This window comes from Euprymna scolopes, chromosome 6 (genome assembly GCF_053919585.1).
Source record: "Euprymna scolopes isolate OS-2025 chromosome 6, ASM5391958v1, whole genome shotgun sequence".
NCBI lineage: Eukaryota > Metazoa > Mollusca > Cephalopoda > Sepiida > Sepiolidae > Euprymna > Euprymna scolopes.
The window spans coordinates 108,878,047-108,901,329 of NC_136487.1; the positions used below are offsets into that span (position 1 = coordinate 108,878,047).

The 23,283-nt window shown below is 36.6% G+C and overlaps 1 protein-coding gene across 2 annotated transcripts in view; it reads left to right on the forward strand.

Moving 5' to 3' along the window:
• The window catches only part of LOC145277850 (dihydroorotate dehydrogenase (quinone), mitochondrial-like), a 90,400-nt gene that overhangs the window by 26,202 nt on the left and 40,915 nt on the right, over positions 1 to 23,283 (forward strand). For both annotated transcript variants that reach the window (XM_080129794.1, XM_080129795.1), the window contains exon 2: positions 18,218 to 18,427. In XM_080129794.1, coding sequence (XP_079985920.1) covers positions 18,218 to 18,427 — 210 coding nt within the window. The remainder of the gene's footprint in view (positions 1 to 18,217; positions 18,428 to 23,283) is intronic.

Here is a 23,283-nt window from a genome sequence, read left to right on the forward strand (position 1 = left end):
ATGTTCAGTTGTGGACTTAAAAATAGAACAATAAATATTCAGTTGTGGACTTAAAAATAGAACAATGAATATTCAGTTGTGGACTTAAAAATAGAACAATGAATGTTCAGTTGTGGACTTAAAAATAGAACAATAAATGTTCAGTTGTGGACTTTAAAATAGAACAATGAATGTTCAGTTGTGGACTTAAAAATAGAACAATAAATGTTCAGTTGTGGACTTTAAAATAGAACAATGAATGTTCAGTTGTGGACTTAAAAATAGAACAATAAATGTTCAGTTGTGGACTTAAAAATAGCAGGAATAAAAACAGGGAATGAACGAAAAATCCAAAAAAGTTAACCAAACCTGAAAATAATAATCTTGCAAGAAAAAAAAACAACATGTATGCACGGCTGAAAATAAAATAATGCAAAATGAGAATTGTTAGTGTTCTCTTCATCTTTTCCAAAACAATGATATAAAAGCGATTGAATTTAAATGCAAAGTACATTCAAAATTTATTTCATATGAGCAAAGATACCCACGCTTAGTGCAGGACTTTGCTGTACGCTCGGGTACCTGCTTTGCAGGCACCCTTGCAGTAAGTGGATATTGTAAGAGAAATTATTGCTTAAGGCAGTTAAAATTTTTTAACTACTTCTTAAAGTGACTGGAATACAATAATGAATTTTAAAGCAAATAGTTATATCAGGATTGGTTGAGGGGATGGGGTGGCAGAAGGTGATCTGATTCAAACCCACAAGGAAGTTGGCTGACATTATGGTGGTGCCTCCTGGGATGGTGGCAAACCACAACTTTGTGTGTGCACCATCTCTAGGTGGGGGACTTTATAAAGAGTCGCACCAAATATAACCTGGAAAAATGTGCCCACCATTCCTAGGTGGGGGACTATCATATGCCAGGTTTGGTCATGATCGGTCCAGTGGTGTGGGCTGTAGGAGAGTTGTACATGCACACACAAATGCTACTACTTCATATATATAAATGAAATAGACTGGTACATAAATTTTTGTCACCTGCTTTCTGCTTCACAAAAACAATTGTTTCACAAAAAAATAAAATAAAAACAAACATGCAACATGATTAAAAATAAAAAATATATAAAATGAGAATTTTGCTAACATCGCATTTAACCAATATGATAAAGTTCTTGAGTTTGTTTGTTTTTGTTTTTTTTCACCCAAAGAAACTGAAATTTTTTGAATATTTATGAATTGGAAAAATATGACAAAAATCTGATTTTTCAGAAAGGGCCTCTACCACATTTACCTGATTTGCATAAAACTAAACTCTCATAACTGACCTTATGCCTAGTATCTGTGTTTCAAAATTCATAATGATCAGTTTATTAGTTTAGAAGTGAATCCTGTAGGATTTTACTATATATGTACAATTAAAAATGATGTACAATCATTGTATGACTAATTGCCACTGCTGCTGATTAAAGCAACTTTGATGCAGGCAATCGACTGGGTCCGTCAGCGTAAAATATCAAAAAACAATCTTGTAATAAACAATAAAACGAATTTACTCAGAAGTTTCAGTGGTTATTTTTTGGCAAATATCTTTTTAAGTCCATACCTAAAAAGATATTTACTAAGGAAAACTTCCGATTTTAATTAAATATTCCCTCTTACACGAGCGATCTATTAAGTTTGTCAGCACAAAAAAATGTTATTAAAATAAACAATAACACTTTAGTCACAGTCGTGATTATTTTGGATAAATTCTTAAAGACTGAGACTCTTTTTTTTCAACCTAGTTTGCCACTTTTTTATTTTTTTTATTTTTGTAAAATAAATAAATAAACATGTTTATTTATTATTGAAATAAAAACAAAACGAATTTTGTCAGTCACAACTTTCAGCCAAGAATTTTATTTATTTTTTATTTTATTTTTTTTTCCAAATTAAATTTTACAAGTGACCTTTTTTTAAATTTGAATTTTGTAACATCAGAAAATCTTTTTAAAAAGTAGGATAAATCCTTGGAGACTGAAGCAATAGGGAACAAGTTTTCTCTATATAGAGTCTAACTGCTCTCATGGGGAGACAAGTCAATAACTATTATTGTTTAAAAATTATTTTCTGTTTTTTCTTTTCTTTTTCATGATATTGCATAAAGTTTCATTTTATAATAACGTGACTCTGGTTCATTTCTCAAAAAAAGAAAAGAAAAGAGGTCAATGTGCACTGCTTGTTCAACCTGCAAAGGATGTTTATTCTGAAATGTGTTCTCAACATGGAGAGGTTGAAAATAATAAAATGCCTTTTGGAATTACCCCCCCCCCACCCCACCCCAACCTCCACTGTTAAGAATGACTTTCGGAATAAACACCCCTAACCTCCCCATTTTAAGAATGGTTTTCGGAATAAACACCCTTTGCAGGTTGGGCAAGTAGCACACATTGGCCAAAAAAAAAAGCAAAAGAAATCATTTTTTAAAGTTTTCTCAAACATTTTTTTTAAGTTATCATCGACTACTGCTAGTTTTTATTTTTTTGTTTTATTTTTTTGTTTTGTTTTGTTTTTTAATTAAACTGGAGTAAAAAGGTTCAAACTAAATCTTAAATAAACCCAAGTGACTTTTTTCTTTAACTTTGATTATTTTTAACATAAACTATATTCTAAAACTTTGAAAAAAAAGTTTATAACAAAATTTGAAATATTTCGCAACATATAAATAGTTGTATTTCTATTTTTGTTTACTTTCTGACTTAAGAGAATATTTTAAAGAAAGAATAGGTTATTTTTTGCAAATATCTTTAGTTAAAAAGATATTTGCCAAGAATAACCTTGATCAAAACTTGAGTAAATTCGTTTCATTGCACTGACGAACTGAGTAAATCACCCATGGTGAAGTTGCTTTGACTAATTAAATCCTTAACAACTGAGATAATTATTTTTTTTCAATACAACGTGCAAAATAATTGTCTCTGGCTTTAATTAAACTATATAAAATCGTTTTTAATTCTTAGTTGTGCATAATTAGTAAAACCAAGGCACGACTAATCTAAAAAATAAACTTTTTTTGTTTACAAGAATTTTTAATGAAAAAAAATGGAAAAAAATGGCACACAGAATTGAAAAAAATAATATTTATAAAAAAATTGTAAATACTTTTTATATGAATCTAAAACTATATTTGCCAAAAATAACCTCTCGATTGAAATTTGTAAGTAAATTCATTTTAATGTTTATTTTAATATCACAACAGATTTTTACAGTATTTTGCGCTAACAAACCCAGTAACTTGTCTGTGTAAAAGTTACTTTAATAGCAAATCAGCAGCAGGAGGAAATAATCGTACAGTTTAGTCCTACGATTTTAGTAAACCCCCTTATGTATGATCAAAATCTGGCACAACTAAATTGTCCGATTTGGCTCCGGCTGATTCAAGCAACTTTACACATTGTTTCTATATGACAAACAGCAGGAGCAGTCAGTCATACAATGATCGGAAATAATTTTGGGCGTACATATTTAGTAAAATAGAATCCTATATATACAAATCGATTAACATACTTTATAGAAATTTAATATAATAAAACTCACTATCTGTGTGTGTTTATCGCCATTTTGTTCTAACTGTATCTCCTCTGAGATGCAAGATCACAGAGTTGCACAAGGTGAGCCAAATGATTGTGTTTTTTTTTTGTGGATCATTCTTTATTGCACTATTCTTTAGTTAGTAAAAATTGGTGCTAAGAGGTCAAAAAATGGAAAAAAATTGGAACTTGGCAGTCGTAAGTGGAACTAAAATGTTCTTGTACACATGCACAAATATATACACGTTTATGTTAAATTTGACTCTTTTTTTTTTACCTATTTCTTATCCGTCTGACAGATAAAAAATTTGGATAGCAATTAAGGCTGGTCGGTAAACGTTTTGGTTTTGATTCTAGCTGATATTACCCAAGGCATATTTTTTTTACTTTTGAAATCACTCCTATATGTAATAAACAATAGTGAATTAGCTCTATAATAATCAAAATACTCTGATTCCGGACTCTCTCTTCTTCTTACTCTTCTTACTACTTAATCTCTGATTTTTCATTTCTTTTATAATACAATTATGGAATGATGACGACACCCATGTTCGTCATCGACCAATCAAATTGCTTGATTATAATTTGACGGGGCCTTTTCTCATTGGTTGATTATACTTCGACAGGGCCCTTTTTCATTGGTCTATTTCCAAAATTGGACTGACTCCTCCTTTAATTAACGCCCAACTTACACGTTATATTAATTAACTCCTCCCTGGCTTACTAATGGAATTTTTTTCCATATCTAGGAAAATTATTTTTCCTTTGACTTAAAGCAAATCACGCGATTTTATTTGTTTTAAAATTATCTATTGATCTCATTTTTCGCTTTGATAATTCAAAGGAATTTTAGTTTATCTTTGAATTAAGTTCTGGTTGTCGGCCATTCCATTATATCAGACATTTTGTTTACGTCAAAAGACCAAGAATGCATTTGTCGCTTTGAACTTATCGGACAACACATTTTCCCATCCGAGCAAAAATATTTCATAACTTCAATTTTCGTTCAACCTGATTCACCAAATGACAATTCTCGATACGTTATATTATTGTTTTGAAATTTCGGACAATTCATTTTTTTTCCTATTCTTTGTTCTAAACATAATGCCAAGTCACTGCGTGTGTTTCTCTCAGATCAAAAACAACCCGACTTTTCAATTGTCAAACTCACAGGTCAACTTGGCTCATAGTTTTGCCAATTGCGGGTGTGAAATCCCCACCCCTTCGGCTCCTGTACAACTATGATTTCGGCCCTTGTAGATCAAACGCCTGTGTATTTTGGCTAAAATATTTTATGCATTCTTTTTCGCTTTTGAAGTCTAGAATGTGATTTAACCTCTCGCTACAAAGGCACTCTTGCCGCCGCCATCTCAACAACAGACTTAGCTCAGAATTTATTCACAAAAAAAATTAATAATAATTTTTATTCCTTCAACCCGATCATCGTCCGGGAACAAAAAACTACTTTTAACCAAAAGAAACGTCACATCAACCCTACAGGTCTGATGTGGCCTCTCTTTAGTGTTACATTCGCCCCCCCATGGGGCGACACTCTCCACAGGATAACGGTGCCCCATGTCCGTTAACACTCAAAGAGATTCTCTCATCTCATAACACAATTCTGGCCTACTCTGAAAGCGAGAATTTGCTGAATTACATGCAAAACAAATAAAAATAAATGTCATGCAGAAGTTGAAAGTTCATATAAATGGCTACTGCCTTAACTCAGAGTGTTCAATAACAGTTCGTAGTGGTGGTTTCATAAGCACAAAGTTTGTGTAACAAAATCGGTAATAATGAAAAGTGTCTCTTTTTTTTTTTCTTCGTTTTGGAACATTAAGCATGCAATTAGTCCTACATTGACATCACTTAATAGTGTTTAAAAATATTCTGTAGGTTCAGCTTCTTGTCGTAGGGGTGGATTTGGGGCGGTTTCCTCGTCGCTTGTCTAATGCGAACCCTTTGTGATTCCTGACCAGGGCTGCTCCCTCAGGGCCATGGGTCGCCAAGAGGCATTTCGAACACTCAATTCCATACATCCACTTCTTCAAATAACACATCACCACCACTAATAGCTCTGCTATAACCCCTATTCCACCCGTCAGACCCCTACCATCACCAAGTTAGGAGGGTCGCTCGTTGACTCCTGCTTAATTATGTGGTCCAACTGACGTTGTAAGCTGTCTAATCATAACCAGGCGATTCCGATAGACTACTCTAGTCTTAACTGTCCCTTTTCGACTATTTTCGGAGTTACCTCAGCTCTAACCCCTATAGGGCTAATCTCGTAATCTTTCTCTTTTGGTTCGTGGTTCGTAGGGTTCAAATCATGCACTGCGGACCGTCAGACAACAGACTTCAATCACTTGAGGATGTTTGCGGCATTCAACCCTAGAATGCGCATGCCCATCCGTGGCATTTTGGGAAGGGGCACACCCTGTGTCCCCTTAGATTGTATAGTCAGCCTTTATGACTGATATACCTCCCGGCTTCTCTGCCGAATTTTTAACACTTCCTCCTGCAGGTGTGCAAAACGCCCAATAAGGGTGCTTAAGTGTTGCTCTATTTTCATATTAAGTATGGAGAGACCGCTCCATTTACATAGGCTAATATCTTCTGTCCGTTTTCCACGACTCTCAATCTTTGTCGGATACTTTTGACATTTTCCTCAGCAACCACACCAAACAGAGCTCCCCGGGCCCTACCTATGATAGATATTACCGCCCGTCTATGTCGACCTCCAAGTCTATTTATTCTCCAGTCAACCATTCTTGACTGAGACCTCCCGGCTTTTCTGCCGAATTGTATTCACTTCCTTCTTTCAGGAGTTCAAAAACTGTTTGGATAAGGGTGACAAGTGTCACTCGAAGTTCATTTTGAGTATGGAGAGACCGCTCCATTTACATAGGCTAATATCTTCTGTCCGTTTTCCACGGCTCTCAATCTTTGTCGGATACTTTCGACATTTTCCCTAAGCGACCACACCACCAGAGTTCTCAGGGCCCTACCTGTCATAGGTATTATCGCCCACTCTATCGACCTCCGAGTTCACTTCTTCTCTAGTTACCTGTTGTGACTGAGACCTTCAGGCATGTCTGCCTACAATTGTTAGATCCTTCAGTCAATTATTTTGACTGTTACAGAATGTTGCCTCCGCCCGTGCACACCACTACCGTTGGCGTCCTTCGAATTAACGAGAAAACATTCTGAAGAATTCTTCCTTCTTGTGCTTTTCTTCTGAAACGTTAAGGGTGCTTATCTTCTTCCTAACATGCGATCCCTGTTAGATTTTCCTTTCCACTAATGCGTATTCCAGACAACTAGCATTTAACTAAGCGACCGATACTCGTGCTCACAGAGTTGGCGGGTCGAAACTTCCCTTCGCCCCCAACTCCCTTCCCGACACTGGCTTCGTGATACGTCTTTGAGGAAGCTCCGTCTCACACAGATGCCCGAACATCACGGAGTCCGGCGCCGGAACGCCCCATCCATCGGCAGCGACCTAGCCAGACAGGGCCCTTGCCCAGCCACGCTGCCTCACCGACAAACGTAGACGGTCCAACCCCGAACAACCCTCGATGCCGATTGCCTTCCTCGCAGTTGCACCGCTAGCCAAGGGGCACCCCCTCATCCTTAGGGGTTTACTTCACCCAACCTAGCCCTTCTCTTGGCGGTTGCTCCCCTTAGTCTCTCCTTCAGGGGCAACTCATCTGTGGGCGACTTCGGCCGGCCAGCCTCCTTTGGCGCCGCCGATCTGCTGGGTTGGTCTTCTACGCCTTCATCTTGAACCGGGGTGTCCAGGGGGTCAGACGTCAATCCGTCTATCCCCATTTCCCCTTCCAGGCCGTTCATCCTTACTGTCTTGTTAGCCTGGTTGGTCAGCAGGAGGACTATACCCCGGTTATTGCCTACCACGGCCTCATTGACCACCACCTCAGGACCAACTTCATCTTCTCCGGAAAGGGGGCCTATCTGATAACATTCGCCCCTTTTTCGTCCCTCCTTATTGATCCACCCCTTACTGGCCACTACCGTCCGGGGTGGTATCACTACATCTTCCTGGAGGACAACAGGAAGAGCCTCTGGGAGGTCAATTCCTCCCAAGGGAATCTTCACCTCTCTGACCCACAGAGTTGGCAGGTCGAAACTTATCGTCGCCCCCTGCTGTTCCAACCAGTCTTCCCCCAAGATCAGATCTCCACACAGGTCAGGGGCCACGTATACCTTTAGGTGACCCCGACTCGGTCCCAACTTGTATGGGAGGGTGGTCATTCCTTCCAAGCGCAATTTCTTTTTATCCGCTTGGGTTAGCTGCAGGTCGACGGGATGCAGAGGGCGCCTGCCCATCAGCCGTCGATACGCCCCCAAGCTGATTAGGGACACAAAGGCGCCTATGTCCACCAGGGCCAACACCTTCAGACCCCCAATCAGCATCTCACAGGTGAGGTCACCAACTTCTTTCCACAGATGGCGAACCCTGACCCTTTTCCGGTCCTGCCACCCGTAGTGTGGGGAGGTCGGGTGCGAAAGCTGCGGTCCCGGTCTTTGTCCTGTTTTTATCATAGTCTGCACCCTAGTCGACCGCCCACGTTCCGACCTGCCTTTCTTGTTTCTCGTATGGGCTACCCCACCATTGGGGCACCCTCTTTTAAAGTGGCCCGCCTGTCCGCATCTCCAACATCTCCGCTTCGGGCAACTCCGGGCCACATGACCAGCAGTGCCACACTTCCAACACCCAAAGGGTCTTGTTCTCACGGAGGTCGCCTGCCCTTTTATTCTTTCAGCGACCCCTTTTGCGTTTTCCGCCTGATTCGTCCTTGTCGCGGATGAGTTCCCTATCCTAGCGGCCTTGAATCTCGCATTTCTATTTTCCGCCGCCCCTGGCGGCGCCCCCCACCTAGCTGGACATTCCCTCGCTCGATGCCCCCTAGAGTGGCAATGGTAGCATACTAGCTCACCTCTTCCGGGAGTCGGTTGATAGCGCACCGGTCGGGATCTCCAGGCCTCCGGTTTGGGCCTGGCTCCTATTTCCCAATTTTCCTTTGATTCCGGTTTGAGCTGAGGTGGGGTCTGGCGGACCCGCCTGGGTGAGAGCCCCTTCCTCTGAGGTGAGCCCTGCGCGCCTGACTCTCTGGACAGGGTGGCGCGAACTCTAGTCCACACCCTCTCACTTGATTGGGCCAAGTCCCGGGCATGCTCCAACTTGAGAGGATTCCCTTTAAGGACATCTGCCCTCACGTCCCCGTCACTAATGGCCTCCCCGAACACATCGGGCAGCATGGCCTGTATGGCTCGGCTTTCCCTCACCGTGCTTTCCGGAAACGCCCTCATTGATAACCTCAACACCCTCTCGGCCAGTTCTACCATCTCCTCATCCGCCTTCTGTCTGAGTCTGAGCAACTCCCTCATCGCCTCGATGGGCGTTCTTTCACTGGAGTACTCGTTCTCCAGTTGACGACGGAGTACGGGCCAGGTAAGGGCGGCATTTTCAGACATCCTCCGCCCTATAAATCTCGAGACTGGCCCTTCGGCCACCTCATAGGCCAGCAGAACAGTCTCTGCATCCTGCAAGCCATATACAAGCCGCTTTTTATGTATAGACTGCAGCCATTTGGCCAGGTTCCCCGGATGTCCTCTGAAGGGACGAATCCGTAGGTTTCCCAGCAAAGCCCGGAAATTCTCCGTCACCCTTGGAGACCCTGGCCTCTCTTCCTCCGTCAACCAGGTGCTATCTATCCGCTCCTGGATTCTATCTAACCACTCCGTCGCGGATGTTTCCAGCGACTCCGCCCTAGTCTCCGTTGCCACCCTCTCTACTCCCCCTAAAGCCTCACTCTTCCTCTCGCCCGTTTCAGACATTCTTTGTTTTTAAAATTAATGCCTCCAGGCGCCCCCAAACCACTGCGGAAAACAAAATACCCAAGTCAAAAAATCACAAAAAAAATAAGAGGGTCTCACCTATATCCCGCTTCGCTTCAGGTTCCGAGAGTCGAGTTCCCGTAGTTTGGGGTTGCACGCTCACTCACAGAGCGCAAGAAAAAAGTCTATACTGTTCAGTTTGTGATTTCTTTTTCTTCTTTAACTTCCAAATGACGCGTTGTCGTAGTTTCTTGTTGTTGGTTGGTCTCTTCAATGACGTTTTGTCGTAGTTCCTTGTTGTTGGTTGGTCTCTTCAATGACGTTGTGTCGTAGTTCCTTGTTGTTGGTTGGTCTCTTCAATGACGTTGTGCCGTGGTAGTGTTTGTTGTCGATTGGTTCTTCAATGCAAGCAGCCATTTCAGTTTTTGGTGGCTGGTTGGTTTTCTCCTTCAATTCAATAACGCTGCGCTGTAGTTTATGATTTCCTTCAAAAACGTTGTGCCGTGGTTTTTCTTCTGAGTTTTTCCTCCCGGTTGATGTGCCGTAGAAGCCTTTCAGGGTCCAAATCCTGGTCGCGGTCACCAGATGTGACCTTGCAACGTGGTCTTACATGTCCTTGACCCCTGATCGCGGCCCAGTTATGATCTGCACCCTGGTCGGTACAGTTATGATATGTCGACTGGGCAACCAGGTCTGCAAACCGTTAGTACGTCGCGTCACCCAGTGAGTTCTTCGTTAAGGCGGTGGGGATTCTTCTCGGATGCTCGGTCGTCAAGGCCTGTTCTCCGTGGATCGTCTAGTTATTCTGGGTGTTCGTTGACGGATACGGTGTCACAAATGGCAAATAAAGAAATATCCACATATAGGGATCAACGCACATCAGCAACAAAACTCCGGAGGTTGGTTAATATAATATATATTTCGGAAATTCATAAAAGAAGTATTTACAGCATATACATATAGTTGACAATTAATTCAAGCAAGCAGTTAGTTCTACAACTGAGCTTCTGTTGTTGAAATACCTGGTCGGTATCGCGGACTTTGCGTAATTCTCATTAAGTGATCGACACGTTATAAGCGTTGAGTTATCAGGCAACAAGCGAGGGGGAGAGAGAGGAGGTGATTCTACCGAGACTTAGCTCTCTTTGACTCTGATTCCGGACTCTCTCTTCTTACTCTTCTTACTACTTAATCTCTGATTTTTCATTTCTTTTATAATACAATTATGGAATGATGACGACACCCATGTTCGTCATCGACCAATCAAATTGCTTGATTATAATTCGACGGGGCCTTTTCTCATTGGTTGATTATACTTCGACAGGGCCCTTTTTCATTGGTCCATTTCCAAAATTGGACTGACTCCTCCTTTAATTAACGCCCAACTTACACGTTGTATTATTTAACTCCTCCCTGGCTTACTAATGGAATTTTTCCATATCCAGGAAAATTATTTTTCCTTTGACTTAAAGTAAATCACGCGATTTTATTTGTTTTAAAATTATCTATTGATCTCATTTTTCGCTTTGATAATTCAAAGGAATTTTAGTTTATCTTTGAATTAAGTTCTGGTTGTCGGCCATTCCATTATATCAGACATTTTGTTTACGTCAAAAAACCAAGAATGCATTTGTCGCTTTGAACTTATCGGACAACACATTTTCCCATCCGAGAAAAAATATTTCATAACTTCAATTTTTGTTCGACCTGATTCACCAAATGACAATTCTCGATACGTTATATTATTGTTTTGAAATTTCGGACAGTTCATTTTTTTTCCTATTCTTTGTTCTAAACATAATGCCGAGTCACTGCGTGTGTTTCTCTCAGATCAAAAACAACCCGACTTTTCAATTGTCAAACTCACAGGTCAACTTGGCTCATAGTTTTGCCAATTGCGGGTGTGAAATCCCCACCCCTCCGGCTCCTGTACAACTATGATTTCGGCCCTTGTAGATCAAACGCCTGTGTATTTTGGCTAAAATATTTTATGCATTCTTTTTCGCTTTTGAAGTCTAGAATGTGATTTAACCTCTCGCTACAAAGGCACTCTTGCCGCCGCCATCTCAACAACAGCCTTAGCTCAGAATTTATTCACAAAAAAAAAATTAATAATAATTTTTATTCCTTCAACCCGATCATCGTCCGGGAACAAAAAACTACTTTTAACCAAAAGAAACGTCACATCAACCCTACAGGTCTGATGTGGCCTCTCTTTAGTGTTACACATGCCTTCGATTACATTTGGTAATTTTTTTAATATTAGCTGTATTGCAGTGTCCTAGAATTTTATGCCAGGTTTCCAAGTCATGACTGGCAGTTTTTGAGGGAACCATACTTTTTAAATAATATAGTCGGCCATTTTCTTTAATGTCAAATACAGTTCCATTGGGGTATATCAATTTTGACTTGTTTTGGCCAAACTTTATATTCGCGCCTTGTTTAATGGCAGCCTGCATGGAAAATATGTTTTGCTTAAATGTAGGTATGAAAAGAGCATTTTCTAGAATACAGTTACAGATTTCGCCTTTATTATTTTTTAGGGATATTTTAGCATCGCCTCTTTTCAAGACTATATCATTTATTTGACTACCGTCGGCAAGTTCGACAAAATGACTTTGTGGATTAAAGTTTGCATCAAAATTGATAAAATCAGATTCCTTGGTGATAACGTGTGCTGTAGTAGCACAGTCTACAAGGAGATTTTTACCGTTTGTGGTATTGTCAAAGTTACATGTGAATAGAAATGTACGTTCTTCCTCAAAGTCCATTTTAGAGCATTTATATTGACATTGGAAACTTTTGTGGTTGGGTCGTCTACAATTATAGCAGATAATTTTATTCTTTTTCTTGGGAAAATTACTTTTGGGGAACACGTTGCGGTGAGGTACGTAATTTGGTGGTGTCTGTTTTCGAGAAGCATTTTTGAACTTCATAATATTGCTGAAGTTATTATTGTCTACGATCATCCAATTAATCTCTTCGTAACTGCGCAATGCCACTTTAAATTCACTGAAATTTATGGGTTTGTCTTTTTGCGTTATAACAGTTGTAAATGGCTTAAAGTCGGCTGGAAGTCCCTTGAGGGTCATTGATATCAAGCTATCACTTATGATACAAAAAATTATTTGACAAAAAGGAAGTTTACAAAGAAAAGGTTTTAAAAAGTGACTTTTTTTTTTTTTTTTTAACAAAAACTGGAAACATTATGTTAGGTATTAGTTGGTTAATTTGGTTAGTAAGATAGAAATGGTCGCAATTTAACGTCGTGCTCTAGACAATTTACAAATTTTTTTACATTTATTTGATGTATTTTTAAATTGTATTGAGCGGCAAGTTGTAATAAAATTTTGTCATTAAATTTGTTGTTGGTGAAAATGTTGCAAAATATTCTACTCCAGAAATTTGTGAAAAACCTTTTGCAACAAATCTTGCTTTAAAAGTTTCACTGCCAGAAGCTGTGATTTTCTTTTGGAAAAAACCCAGCATGAAGAAATTATATTTGTATCTGTTGGTTTTGCCACTATTTCGTATGTGTTATTTTCAGATAAAGCTTTCAATTCGGATAACATAGCTTGTTTCCAGTCTTTCGGATTTTCTGAATTAATCGCCTCATAACTTTCTGGTGCGTTTTTCAATGAGTAATCCACTGCATAATCTTGTATCTTTTCAATTTGTAAGAAGTCTGGCCTTTTTCGATCCCTTATTGAGTATCGACGTGTCTGGTTAATATTTTCGTCAGTAGTCCTACCGTAGTTATCGTCGTTATTAATATTTTCATTGTGATCAATTAAGATGCTAGATAATATTTCTTCCATGTTTTTCATCCACTGGATCGCCGTTTTTTAAATTTAATATATCATTGAATTTTACACCTAACCCTTTTATGGCATTTTGGGCTGGAAAGTAGATTAAATATGCTGGACTGTTTTTATCGTAACCTACGAAAATACCTTTTTCACTTTTAGTATTTAGTTTACTGGTATTTTCTAGAAATGCAAAACAATCTGAACCGAATATATGCATTCGGTTCATTTTGGGTTTTACACCGCAAAACGCTTCATTCTGCATTTTTCCTAGTCTCTTATTGAACGATCTATTTCTGATATATGCTGCTGCCATTAAAGCGTACGTCCATAAACTATGCGTTAATTTTGATTCGATAAGTAGACATCTTGTCATCTCAAAAAGGGTTCGCCATGCTCTTTCAGCCGTGCTATTTTGGAAGAGGGAATACGGTGCAGATTTCTCGTGTTTAATACAGTGATTAATTAATAGAAGTTCAAAGTCTTTACTAGTGAATTCAGTCCCATTGTCTGAGCGAATACATTTTACCGAGCCGTATGGGGCAATATCAACTAAATATTTCTTAGTGGCGAGGATAGTGTCAGATTTTTTTTTTAGAAAATAAACTATAATTAAACCGGAAAAATCATCAATAAAGTTCAAAACGTATCTTAGATTATTTCTCCCCATCGGGCTAATCAAGAAGCATTTTTGAACTTCATAATATTGCTGGAGTTATTATTGTCCACGATCATCTGGTTTAAAGTCGGCTGGAAGTCCCCTGAGGGTCATTGATATCAACAAGCTATCGCTTATTATTTCTCCTGAAAGTTTTAAGGCATTGACAGTTGTTTCTGCCCTTATAATGTAGTCGGTAATAGTTTCATCTTCGTTACGTTTTAGAGACGTTAATTCTGTATATAGTGATATAGTTTTCGATTTCCATTTTGATAAATAATGTTCTCTTAATATGTTCAATGCTTTCCGTCCGTCATCCAGGGCGTCTCTTATAATCAGAGACAGACTTCTATCGTCTAAGCATTGAATCAGTTCTGCAAAAACTGTTGCATTCTTTTCGAGAAATCTGGGGTCATTAGGATTCTCTGTTGGAGATTGTATCACTTTGTGCAGTTTTTGAATCCTTAGATACCCCAGAAATTAGATTCCGAACCGTCAAAGAAAAGACGATAGCTGGGCCCATAACCTGTTAAGTGTTGAGACATGTTGAACAGAGTGCAGTCTCGATATTGAGTGTGAAGTAATTTCCTGTAACAAAGATGGCAACTAACAGTCAATGCAGTCTTGTGACATAGCCAACGGCGAACTGATTGAATCCAAAATACAAAAATACATTGGCGAATTCATTGGTCTCATACTCCCGCCACTAGGAGTCAAAAACAGTTTACATGTTTATTTTTAATTTAATTCTCTTTTAATGTTTCTATGCATAAAGTTTTGTTTGTGCAGAATTTAATTCAACATTTCTTAAATTCACTTTTTGTGTTTTAATCGGATTCTTTAAACTTAGTGGTAAACTCAGTGGTAATGTTGACCAAAAGTTTTTAAAAATTCCTCATTCTTTCTAATCATTTTGTTTGGTAGAAAAATCTGATTTAGCATTTGTTGTAGAAAAATGTTGAGTGTTGATATATTTTGTACAATTTTATTACTTTCAGGAATTCCAAAATATTTGATTGAAATGTAATATCAAATGTCAGGTCAGCCACCTGGTGATGTCTGGAACAAATTTTATTGAAAGGAATACATTTCACAAATGTTTTCACTGTAAATGGAGCATGATAAACGTTAAATCTGATATTTTATTTGTTGCTTTGAAAATTTGAGGATGATTATTTTTAAACGCTGATAAAAACAAATGAGCACTTACAGAGATGTTGATGCATACTCTTATTCCTTGCAGCAACTAATGTAACCCATTTGCAAAATTTCTGCTTCCATCAAGATACTGGTGATGTTGTATTGTCTTTGTTGACCTGACCAAAACCTCTCCAATGTTAATTGATCAGAAGTCTGAGCTGGGGTTAATTAGAGAACTGGCCAGATGGATGAAAAATACATTAAAAAACAAACGAAATATTGACAACGCAAATATTCTCAGTGAAATTTGAAGTTACAATAACAAAATGTCTTCCACTGATTGGGGGTTAATACTTTTGTGCTGAGTTTAGGTTCCAATTTCCATTCACTAAGTTACGCATTGGCGGTTAAGTTTTTAGATTTTTGAAATGTAGCCATGTTATTGGATGATTTAAATTTTTTGTGAAGTTTTTGTCAACCCTTGTTTGATAGGAAAACCATATTTAATCTTTTGTCTTCTTTTTTTCTTTGTGTGTGAGCGTGTGTGTGATAAATTTAAAATTTGTTTAGCCCTTGGAAAGAAAGGGGAATCAATTTTGTAAGATTTAACGTGAATATTTTTACAAATAATAAATTAAAAAAATTCTCTGAGGGTTGTTTTTTCCCTGAAGCATGATTCTTCTCTTTAAGAGTTTCAAAATCGCAGTTTCTATCTCTAAGTACGAGATCATTAATATATAAATCAATGTCAATGCCCCCCCCCGTCACACACGCACATTAAAATGCTCGATTGCTTTCATAACAAGTTTCATAAAAGAATCTGCTCTATTAGTTCAATATGGGCACATATCGATTAATGCAGGCTACTTGGACCGAAATGTTGTGCAAATAACACTCATGAGAAGAACAGTATTCTGAAGAATCCAAATAATACAAATAATCAATCCTCATTTCAAAAATTCTGAATTGAAAAGCAATGAAGATGTTTTACTTTGTATCATTTATCACATGAATATTTTTATTATTTATAGAAGGTAAAAAATAAATAAATAAAAATAGTAATACAAGATTAAGGAGTGGGGGAAGAAGTTTCTTCAGAGTGGGTGGGGCGGGTGGGGCAGTCATATTGACATTTACCTATAACTTTAGAACCTCTTATTCATTGATGGCAATTGAGGGAGCATTAATCTGAGAGATTAAAATATAAAAAATATATTTGATTTTGCAAAATCTAAAGTTTCACAAGTTTCCAAGATTAATTTGGGAATATAAAACTGAAAACTTGAAAAATACGTCTTATAATTTAAGGGTGTAAAACTTGAAAAATGCATCTTATAATTTATGGTTGAAAACTTGAAAAATACATCTTATAATTTATGGTTGAAAACTTGAAAAATACGTGTTATAATTTATGGTTGAAAACTTGAAAAATACGTGTTATAATTTATGGTTGAAAACTTGAAAAATACATCTTATAATTTATGGTTGAAAACTTGAAAAATACATCTTATAATTTATGGTTGAAAACTTGAAAAATACATCTTATAATTTATGGTTGAAAACTTGAAAAATACATCTTATAATTTATGGTTGAAAACTTGAAAAATACATCTTATAATTTATGGTTGAAAACTTGAAAAATACATCTTATAATTTATGGTTGAAAACTTGAAAAATACATCTTATAATTTATGGTTGAAAACTTGAAAAATACATCTTATAATTTATGGTTGAAAACTTGAAAAATACATCTTATAATTTATGGTTGAAAACTTGAAAAATACATCTTATAATTTATGGTTGAAAACTTGAAAAATACATCTTATAATTTATGGTTGAAAACTTGAAAAATACGTCTTATAATTTATGGTTGAAAACTTGAAAAATACATCTTATAATTTATGGTTGAAAACTTGAAAAATACGTGTTATAATTTATGGTTGAAAACTTGAAAAATACGTCTTATAATTTATGGTTGAAAACTTGAAAAATACATCTTATAATTTATGGTTGAAAACTCATTGAAATGAGGAAATAGAACTAGGTAAAGAGAACACTTTGATTAAAAGGTTCAAGGTATTTAAGGTTTTGATCCCAAAACTCTTATTTGACTCTTAATTGACTGAAATCCTTAAAAGCTTATAAGATATTATGGTATGAATTATGAGTAACTGTTTAATAACACAAAGTACAAGTATGCTATAGAACTTGATGAAATCAAGGGCGAATGAACTCTTTTTCTGGGTCAACGGCCAACTAGCACCGTGTATATTTGTGTGTGTGTATACGTGTATTGGGGTGGAGAGGGCTCCCGTAAGCCATGGTGAAGGCAACCTTTCTAGGAGAAGCAAATCTCTGATTTAAAAAACCATAAAGCGGAAGACCATTACCCGCATTAAGCTGGTCTGCAGTTTAATTTGTTGCTGGCTATCTTGCTCTTGCTTGTTGCTGGATCTCAACATTTTGAACCGAGAGAGAGACTTAGCTGTTGTACAAAGCTAAGACTCTGTAACATCATATTTGTATAGATACTTCCTCAGGCATTTGGGCTCATGGATTTTAAATATCTGAGGGAATGGCACTCGTCTGACAAGACATTGCAATCATCATATATGTGTGTGTATGTATGTGTGTGTGTGTATATATGTGTATATATATATATGTATGTGTATATGTGTATGTATGTGTGTGTGTATATATATATATATATATATATATATATATATATATATATATATATATACACACACACACATAGATATTGTACTTAGCCATCTTATGTAAACAAAAAAAATGTCCCGCTCGGCATATAACAATATCCACCTGCCTAATATAAACATTGAAGAGAGGTGTAACATGTTGCAAGAGAAATGAATTTGTCACATATTAATATGGGAATAAGAAAATATTATTTATTTATATTTCAACTAAACATAATAAAAACATAGATGATAATTAAAACTTATTTCCTGTAATTAACTGTGGAATTTCTTTGTTGTATTTATTAAAGTGTGCAACGACACTTTTCAAACTTATCTTTGCAGATTTTGTGGATTTTTTTGTTGGCAACAATTTAACTTTTGGTTTTATTGTTTTCTCTCCTTCATATCTTAGTTGCAAGTTCATTTTATTTATTTTTATTGCCAATAACATTATTTACAATGACATTGATCAACAATAATCTTTTTCCTTTTCTGTTTGCAGAAACAAGTCCGAGATGTTGGTATCATTGTCTCAGGAGGAACGGTTTGTTTCAGCTGTATTTCTCTGTACGAAGGCAATGAGAAGTTCTACAAACAGTTCATTATGCCGGCAGTTCAACTGCTTAATCCAGAGACGGCACACAGGATTGGTGTTGCACTCGCCAAATACCACGTTTTTCAGAAGCCCAAAACACCAGATCCTCCTATTTTGGTTAGTAGTTAAATCCAGCATGAAATGTCACTTTTTACAATCAAAATAATAGAATTAAAACAATCCAAATTGTGTAATCCAAACATCATCTGTTTTTTTTTTTAATCAACATTTTTTTCAATGATCAAATGCTGATGAGATGGTGAATATCTAAATATTCCAAATGAGAAATTTACTCCAAGAATTGATGATGTTTTCTTGATTTGTGTGATGATAGAAATGAAACTTCTTGAGTCCAAAATGGTTGCAACGTTTGACTTGTATTTACAAAGAGAAAATCGTTCAGATGTCAGTGATTTGCATGCATGAACACCTGTTTATATGAGATATGACAACAATGGAGCAAACAGAAAATATGGTGAATGAGAAAAAGATTCCTACATTTGGAAGACCATTTTTGTTAGTGATGTTGTTTGAGCAAGAGTTCCTACTAAATTTTAGGCTGCTTTGAAGACTTTATCTGTCCAAGATTTTTTTCTGCCTATTCTCTATTTGCTAACATCTTTTGTTAAGCTTATAAGGCAACTGTTTTGGTGAAATATTGAGGGAATATGAGGGATGTTGAACATTTTGAAAACTTTAAGTTAAGGCCGAGTAAAATGAGGTATATGAAATGGAGAAACCTAACACCTTCTAGACTTCATTAAGTTTCTTTATTGCTTTGAGAAATGATCACCATTTTTAAACAAAAACTGAAGCTTTAAATAAGTTTTCAAACTATTGTTGGGTCGGAACCTCCCTCTCGGCTCCTTTTTAATATCCATATTGTAAGATTAGTTGAATAGATTATGTTGTAATAGTGTTTTCTCAATATGTTCTTATATTATTAGCATATTATTAAATGTTCTTATAACAGCTTAAATCTTAACAGAAAATAGGTCTTATTTTTATTTTATTTTTTGCATGTCAGCCATTATTGTTTGAGGTTTGCTGTTTATTAATCCTGTTGCATTATCAATACAATATCATATACACAAATAACTTGAAAGACAGTAATGAAATGATAATTTTCAATTTTTGATTGATATAAATACAATGTGACATTTCATGTGTAAAATCGAAAAGTATTTCTATTTTTTCTTTTGGTTTTATTTCTAATCCACTAATTTTCTATTTTTAGTCATTGAATGATGGACTAATAAACTAAATATTTTAATTAATGAAAAATACATGCTCTGCTTACCTTTGTTTATTTTAGCATTCTTTCTCTTGCTAATTCATATATATATATATATATATATATATATATATATATATTCATATATATATATATATATATATATATTCATGGCTCCACATAAAATGTTATAACAAGATATTTTATGCATTGATTTTCAGTACTTACTTCAGCATGAGTAGAGCTAACAATTCTATGTTATATAGGTAAGATATATATGAGTAAGTTATGAAATATATGATCACTAAGCTTAGTGATCATATATTTCATAACTTACTCATATATATCCTCATATATAATAAAATGACTGCAGAAATTCCTCTCTGGACAAAAGTATCATAGGTTTGCAACAACAAATGCCACATACAAATTCGATACATCTAGGCTAATAGCCACTATCTTATGTAGTTTACGAACACCATTTTTATAGTCGTGATAATAAAATTCTACATTGGATCCTACAAGCAACACCATCATAATCGCAACATCTTTAGAGGAAGAAGTCCCTATTTTTCTCTCTAAATATTTAGTCCAACCACTACTACGAGTTGTCCCTAGCACGAATTCTACATGTTTTACAGGTTCTGTGATTACACCGACCATAACTGCCTCATAGATACATAGACATAACATAATCTTTTCAATTTCTGGGTTATAAATAATGAAGGCTCCCTTTCCAAAGCCCATCCATTCTGATTGACTGAGCTCTGGAATCCAGTTATTCGCTTCATAAATGAAAGCTTACTAACATTATAATATAGCATTATTAAGAGACATATTATTTCCGGAGGCAAGTTCATTTACTGCATAAGTCATTGCAAAAATTACAAGAGAGAGCAAATCGTTAAATGAATGTTAAATAATTTGGATACTTGCTTTTTTTTTTTTTAAACACACTATAAGAATCGCCTTCGTCATCATCGATGTCCATGACAACAACGCCATCATCTTTGTGAAAACAAACTTACACATCCCATGCTATCAAGTTCTTTTATCATTAAACCCACTACGTGTATATTGGTGATGCTTCAAAACGATGCATTACATATATATTGATACGTTGAAGAGGTTAGCTCCCAAATATTTACGTCTTTTACATTAAGATTTTCATAAAAAAACATAAACAACAACGAAGCATTTCATATATACAAATATTTGCATTTATTTTTTTTTTATTATTATTATGCTGAAAATAAAAAACAGAATTTTATCGCAAGAAATAAAATGAACTTATTTTCTGCCAACAATTATATTTCTGCAACATATTTTTTAAAATAAATATTCTGGACTAAATTTAAGAGGTTAGCTCCCAGATTTTTGGATTTCACATGTTGGTGTTAAAACATAAGGGGTAGGGAAAAGACTGGTTTTCAAGCCAACTCAATTTTTCCTTAACTAAATTTAAATCAAGAAAAGAAAGAAAAGGGATTTTCATGCTTTAGAGAACTGAACAGAACTTTTTAATAAAGTAAAAGTAGATATTTTAAGATGAGTTTATCCGTTAATTTAAAACTGATAAAATTTTTATTCATAAAATTTGACTCGTGTTACATATATCTATTTATATAAAGTTAACTTTTTGTGAAAATTCAGATAACCCTGATTTTTGTGAAATTTTCAATAAATATTCCTTCAATTCCAGTTTCTTCAAAGTATTTCAAAGATAATTTTATTCAAATATTTCAGATTTACATTAACTTTGATTTATGTTCATTAGACATTAGTTAAGCAAAATTTCCTGAATTTCAATTGCTTAAGATGGCATAAGCCTAAAATTTTAGACATAATGGATTTTGATCAAAATTGAAATAACGATTCTAGACATTCCCTATCACAGATGGTTACGTTTCCAACCCGTTTCCCAGACCAGCAAGAACAATACTCATCACTTCTAGATCTGTTTCTGACCACAGTTCCTGATGACTGTGCAATGAATGCCCACAGCCCTCTAGGGAACGCCGATCATGCAGTGGTAATGGTTGAAATCGCCCTAATCTCTAGAGCCAAAACTGAAGAGCCACTGCTCAAAACAGGAGATATTATAAAAAGCCTGACTGGGAAGCCATCAGGGATCTCATCAGGGACGCTCCATGGCAAAATATTTTTTCACTTTCTGCTGAATATTGCGCAATTGAGACCACTGAATGGTTCAAAATGGTAATTGAAGCACATTGTTCCCACGCGCAAATTCTATAGCAAGCCCCACTCTCCCCAATTGTTTACTTCTACTTGTGCAGCTGCCATAGCGCAAAGGCAGCATGCGTATCGCAAATTTAACCGACATAAGTCCAGATCAAACAGACAAGTATATAGAAGCCAGAAATTACTGTAAGAAAGAAATAGCGACAGCTAAGAGAGAATTTACTGAAACCACCAAAAATGCATCGAAGCACAGAAATTAGGAACCCGTGACTTCTGGAAAATCTAGTAAGTGTAGTAAATAATGGGCAATCAACAATTCCCCCACTATCCAACAATCATGAGGTTGTTTGCTCAGCAACTGAGAAGGCTAACATGCTTGCCAGATGGTTTGCCTCCAACTTCACACTGGACTCTGCTAACCATCCTCTCCCTGACTTTCCTTTGTGGACAGACGCCACACTAGATGATCTGAAAAATCACCCCTTTTCAGGTGCATGCTATCATAAATCTTGACACTGATCTCATCCTGGCTGTGCTATTAAAAAAGTGCGCCGCCGAAGTATCTCCAGTTCTCTCCAAACTTTACAACAAATGCCTTAATGAATCTTGCTTCCCTGCCTGCTGGAAAACTGCTTCTGTAGTACCAGTTTTCAAGAATTCTGGCGAAAGAACTGACCCAGTAAATTATCGCCCCATTAGCCTCCTCCCACTTTTTGCCAAAATATTTGAGACCATAATTAACCAAGCTCTAGTCCATCACCTTACAGATGCTAAACTTCTTACCGACCAACAATATGGATTTAGGCCAGCCTGTTCCACAGCAGACATCCTAACGTATATACCATTCACTGGACAAAGCAGAGGAGGGTAGAGCAGTGGCTCTAGATATATCTAAGGCTTTTGACAGGGTATGGCATGAGGGTCTTTTTAAGAAAATCAGATCCTATGGTATCACTAGAAGAATACATAACATAATTAAATCCTTCTTAGATAAGAGAAAAATCCAGGTTGTCCTTGATGGTCGTACATCTAAACAATATGATATAAATGCGGGAGTGCCTCAGGGGGTCTATCCTTGGACCCTTATTATTCCTAATATTCATAAATGACCTCCCTGACAAAATTGTCTGTGAGATGGGGATGTATGCTGATGACACCACGCTCTATAACAGACACGACAGGAAAACAAATGAACATATATCTAAAGAAATGGCAGAAACACTAGAGGATGACCTCCAATCCGTAGTGGAATGGGACAAAAATGGATGCTGCCAAGACTAAACTTGTTTCCTTTAATAATTACAAGAAACCTTCCCTACCACCAATAGCAATGGCCAATGACTCTTTATCTGAAAGTACATCTTTTAAACTCCTTGGCCTAACGTTCACAGGAAACATGAGTTGGAACATTTACATTGAGAATCAGGACCATTGCGAAGAAGGTGGGTTCTCTCTACCGTGCTAGAAAGCTATTAACGCCCGAAAGTATCCTATACCTCTATAAGGCCACCATTCGCCCATGTATGGAGTATTGTTG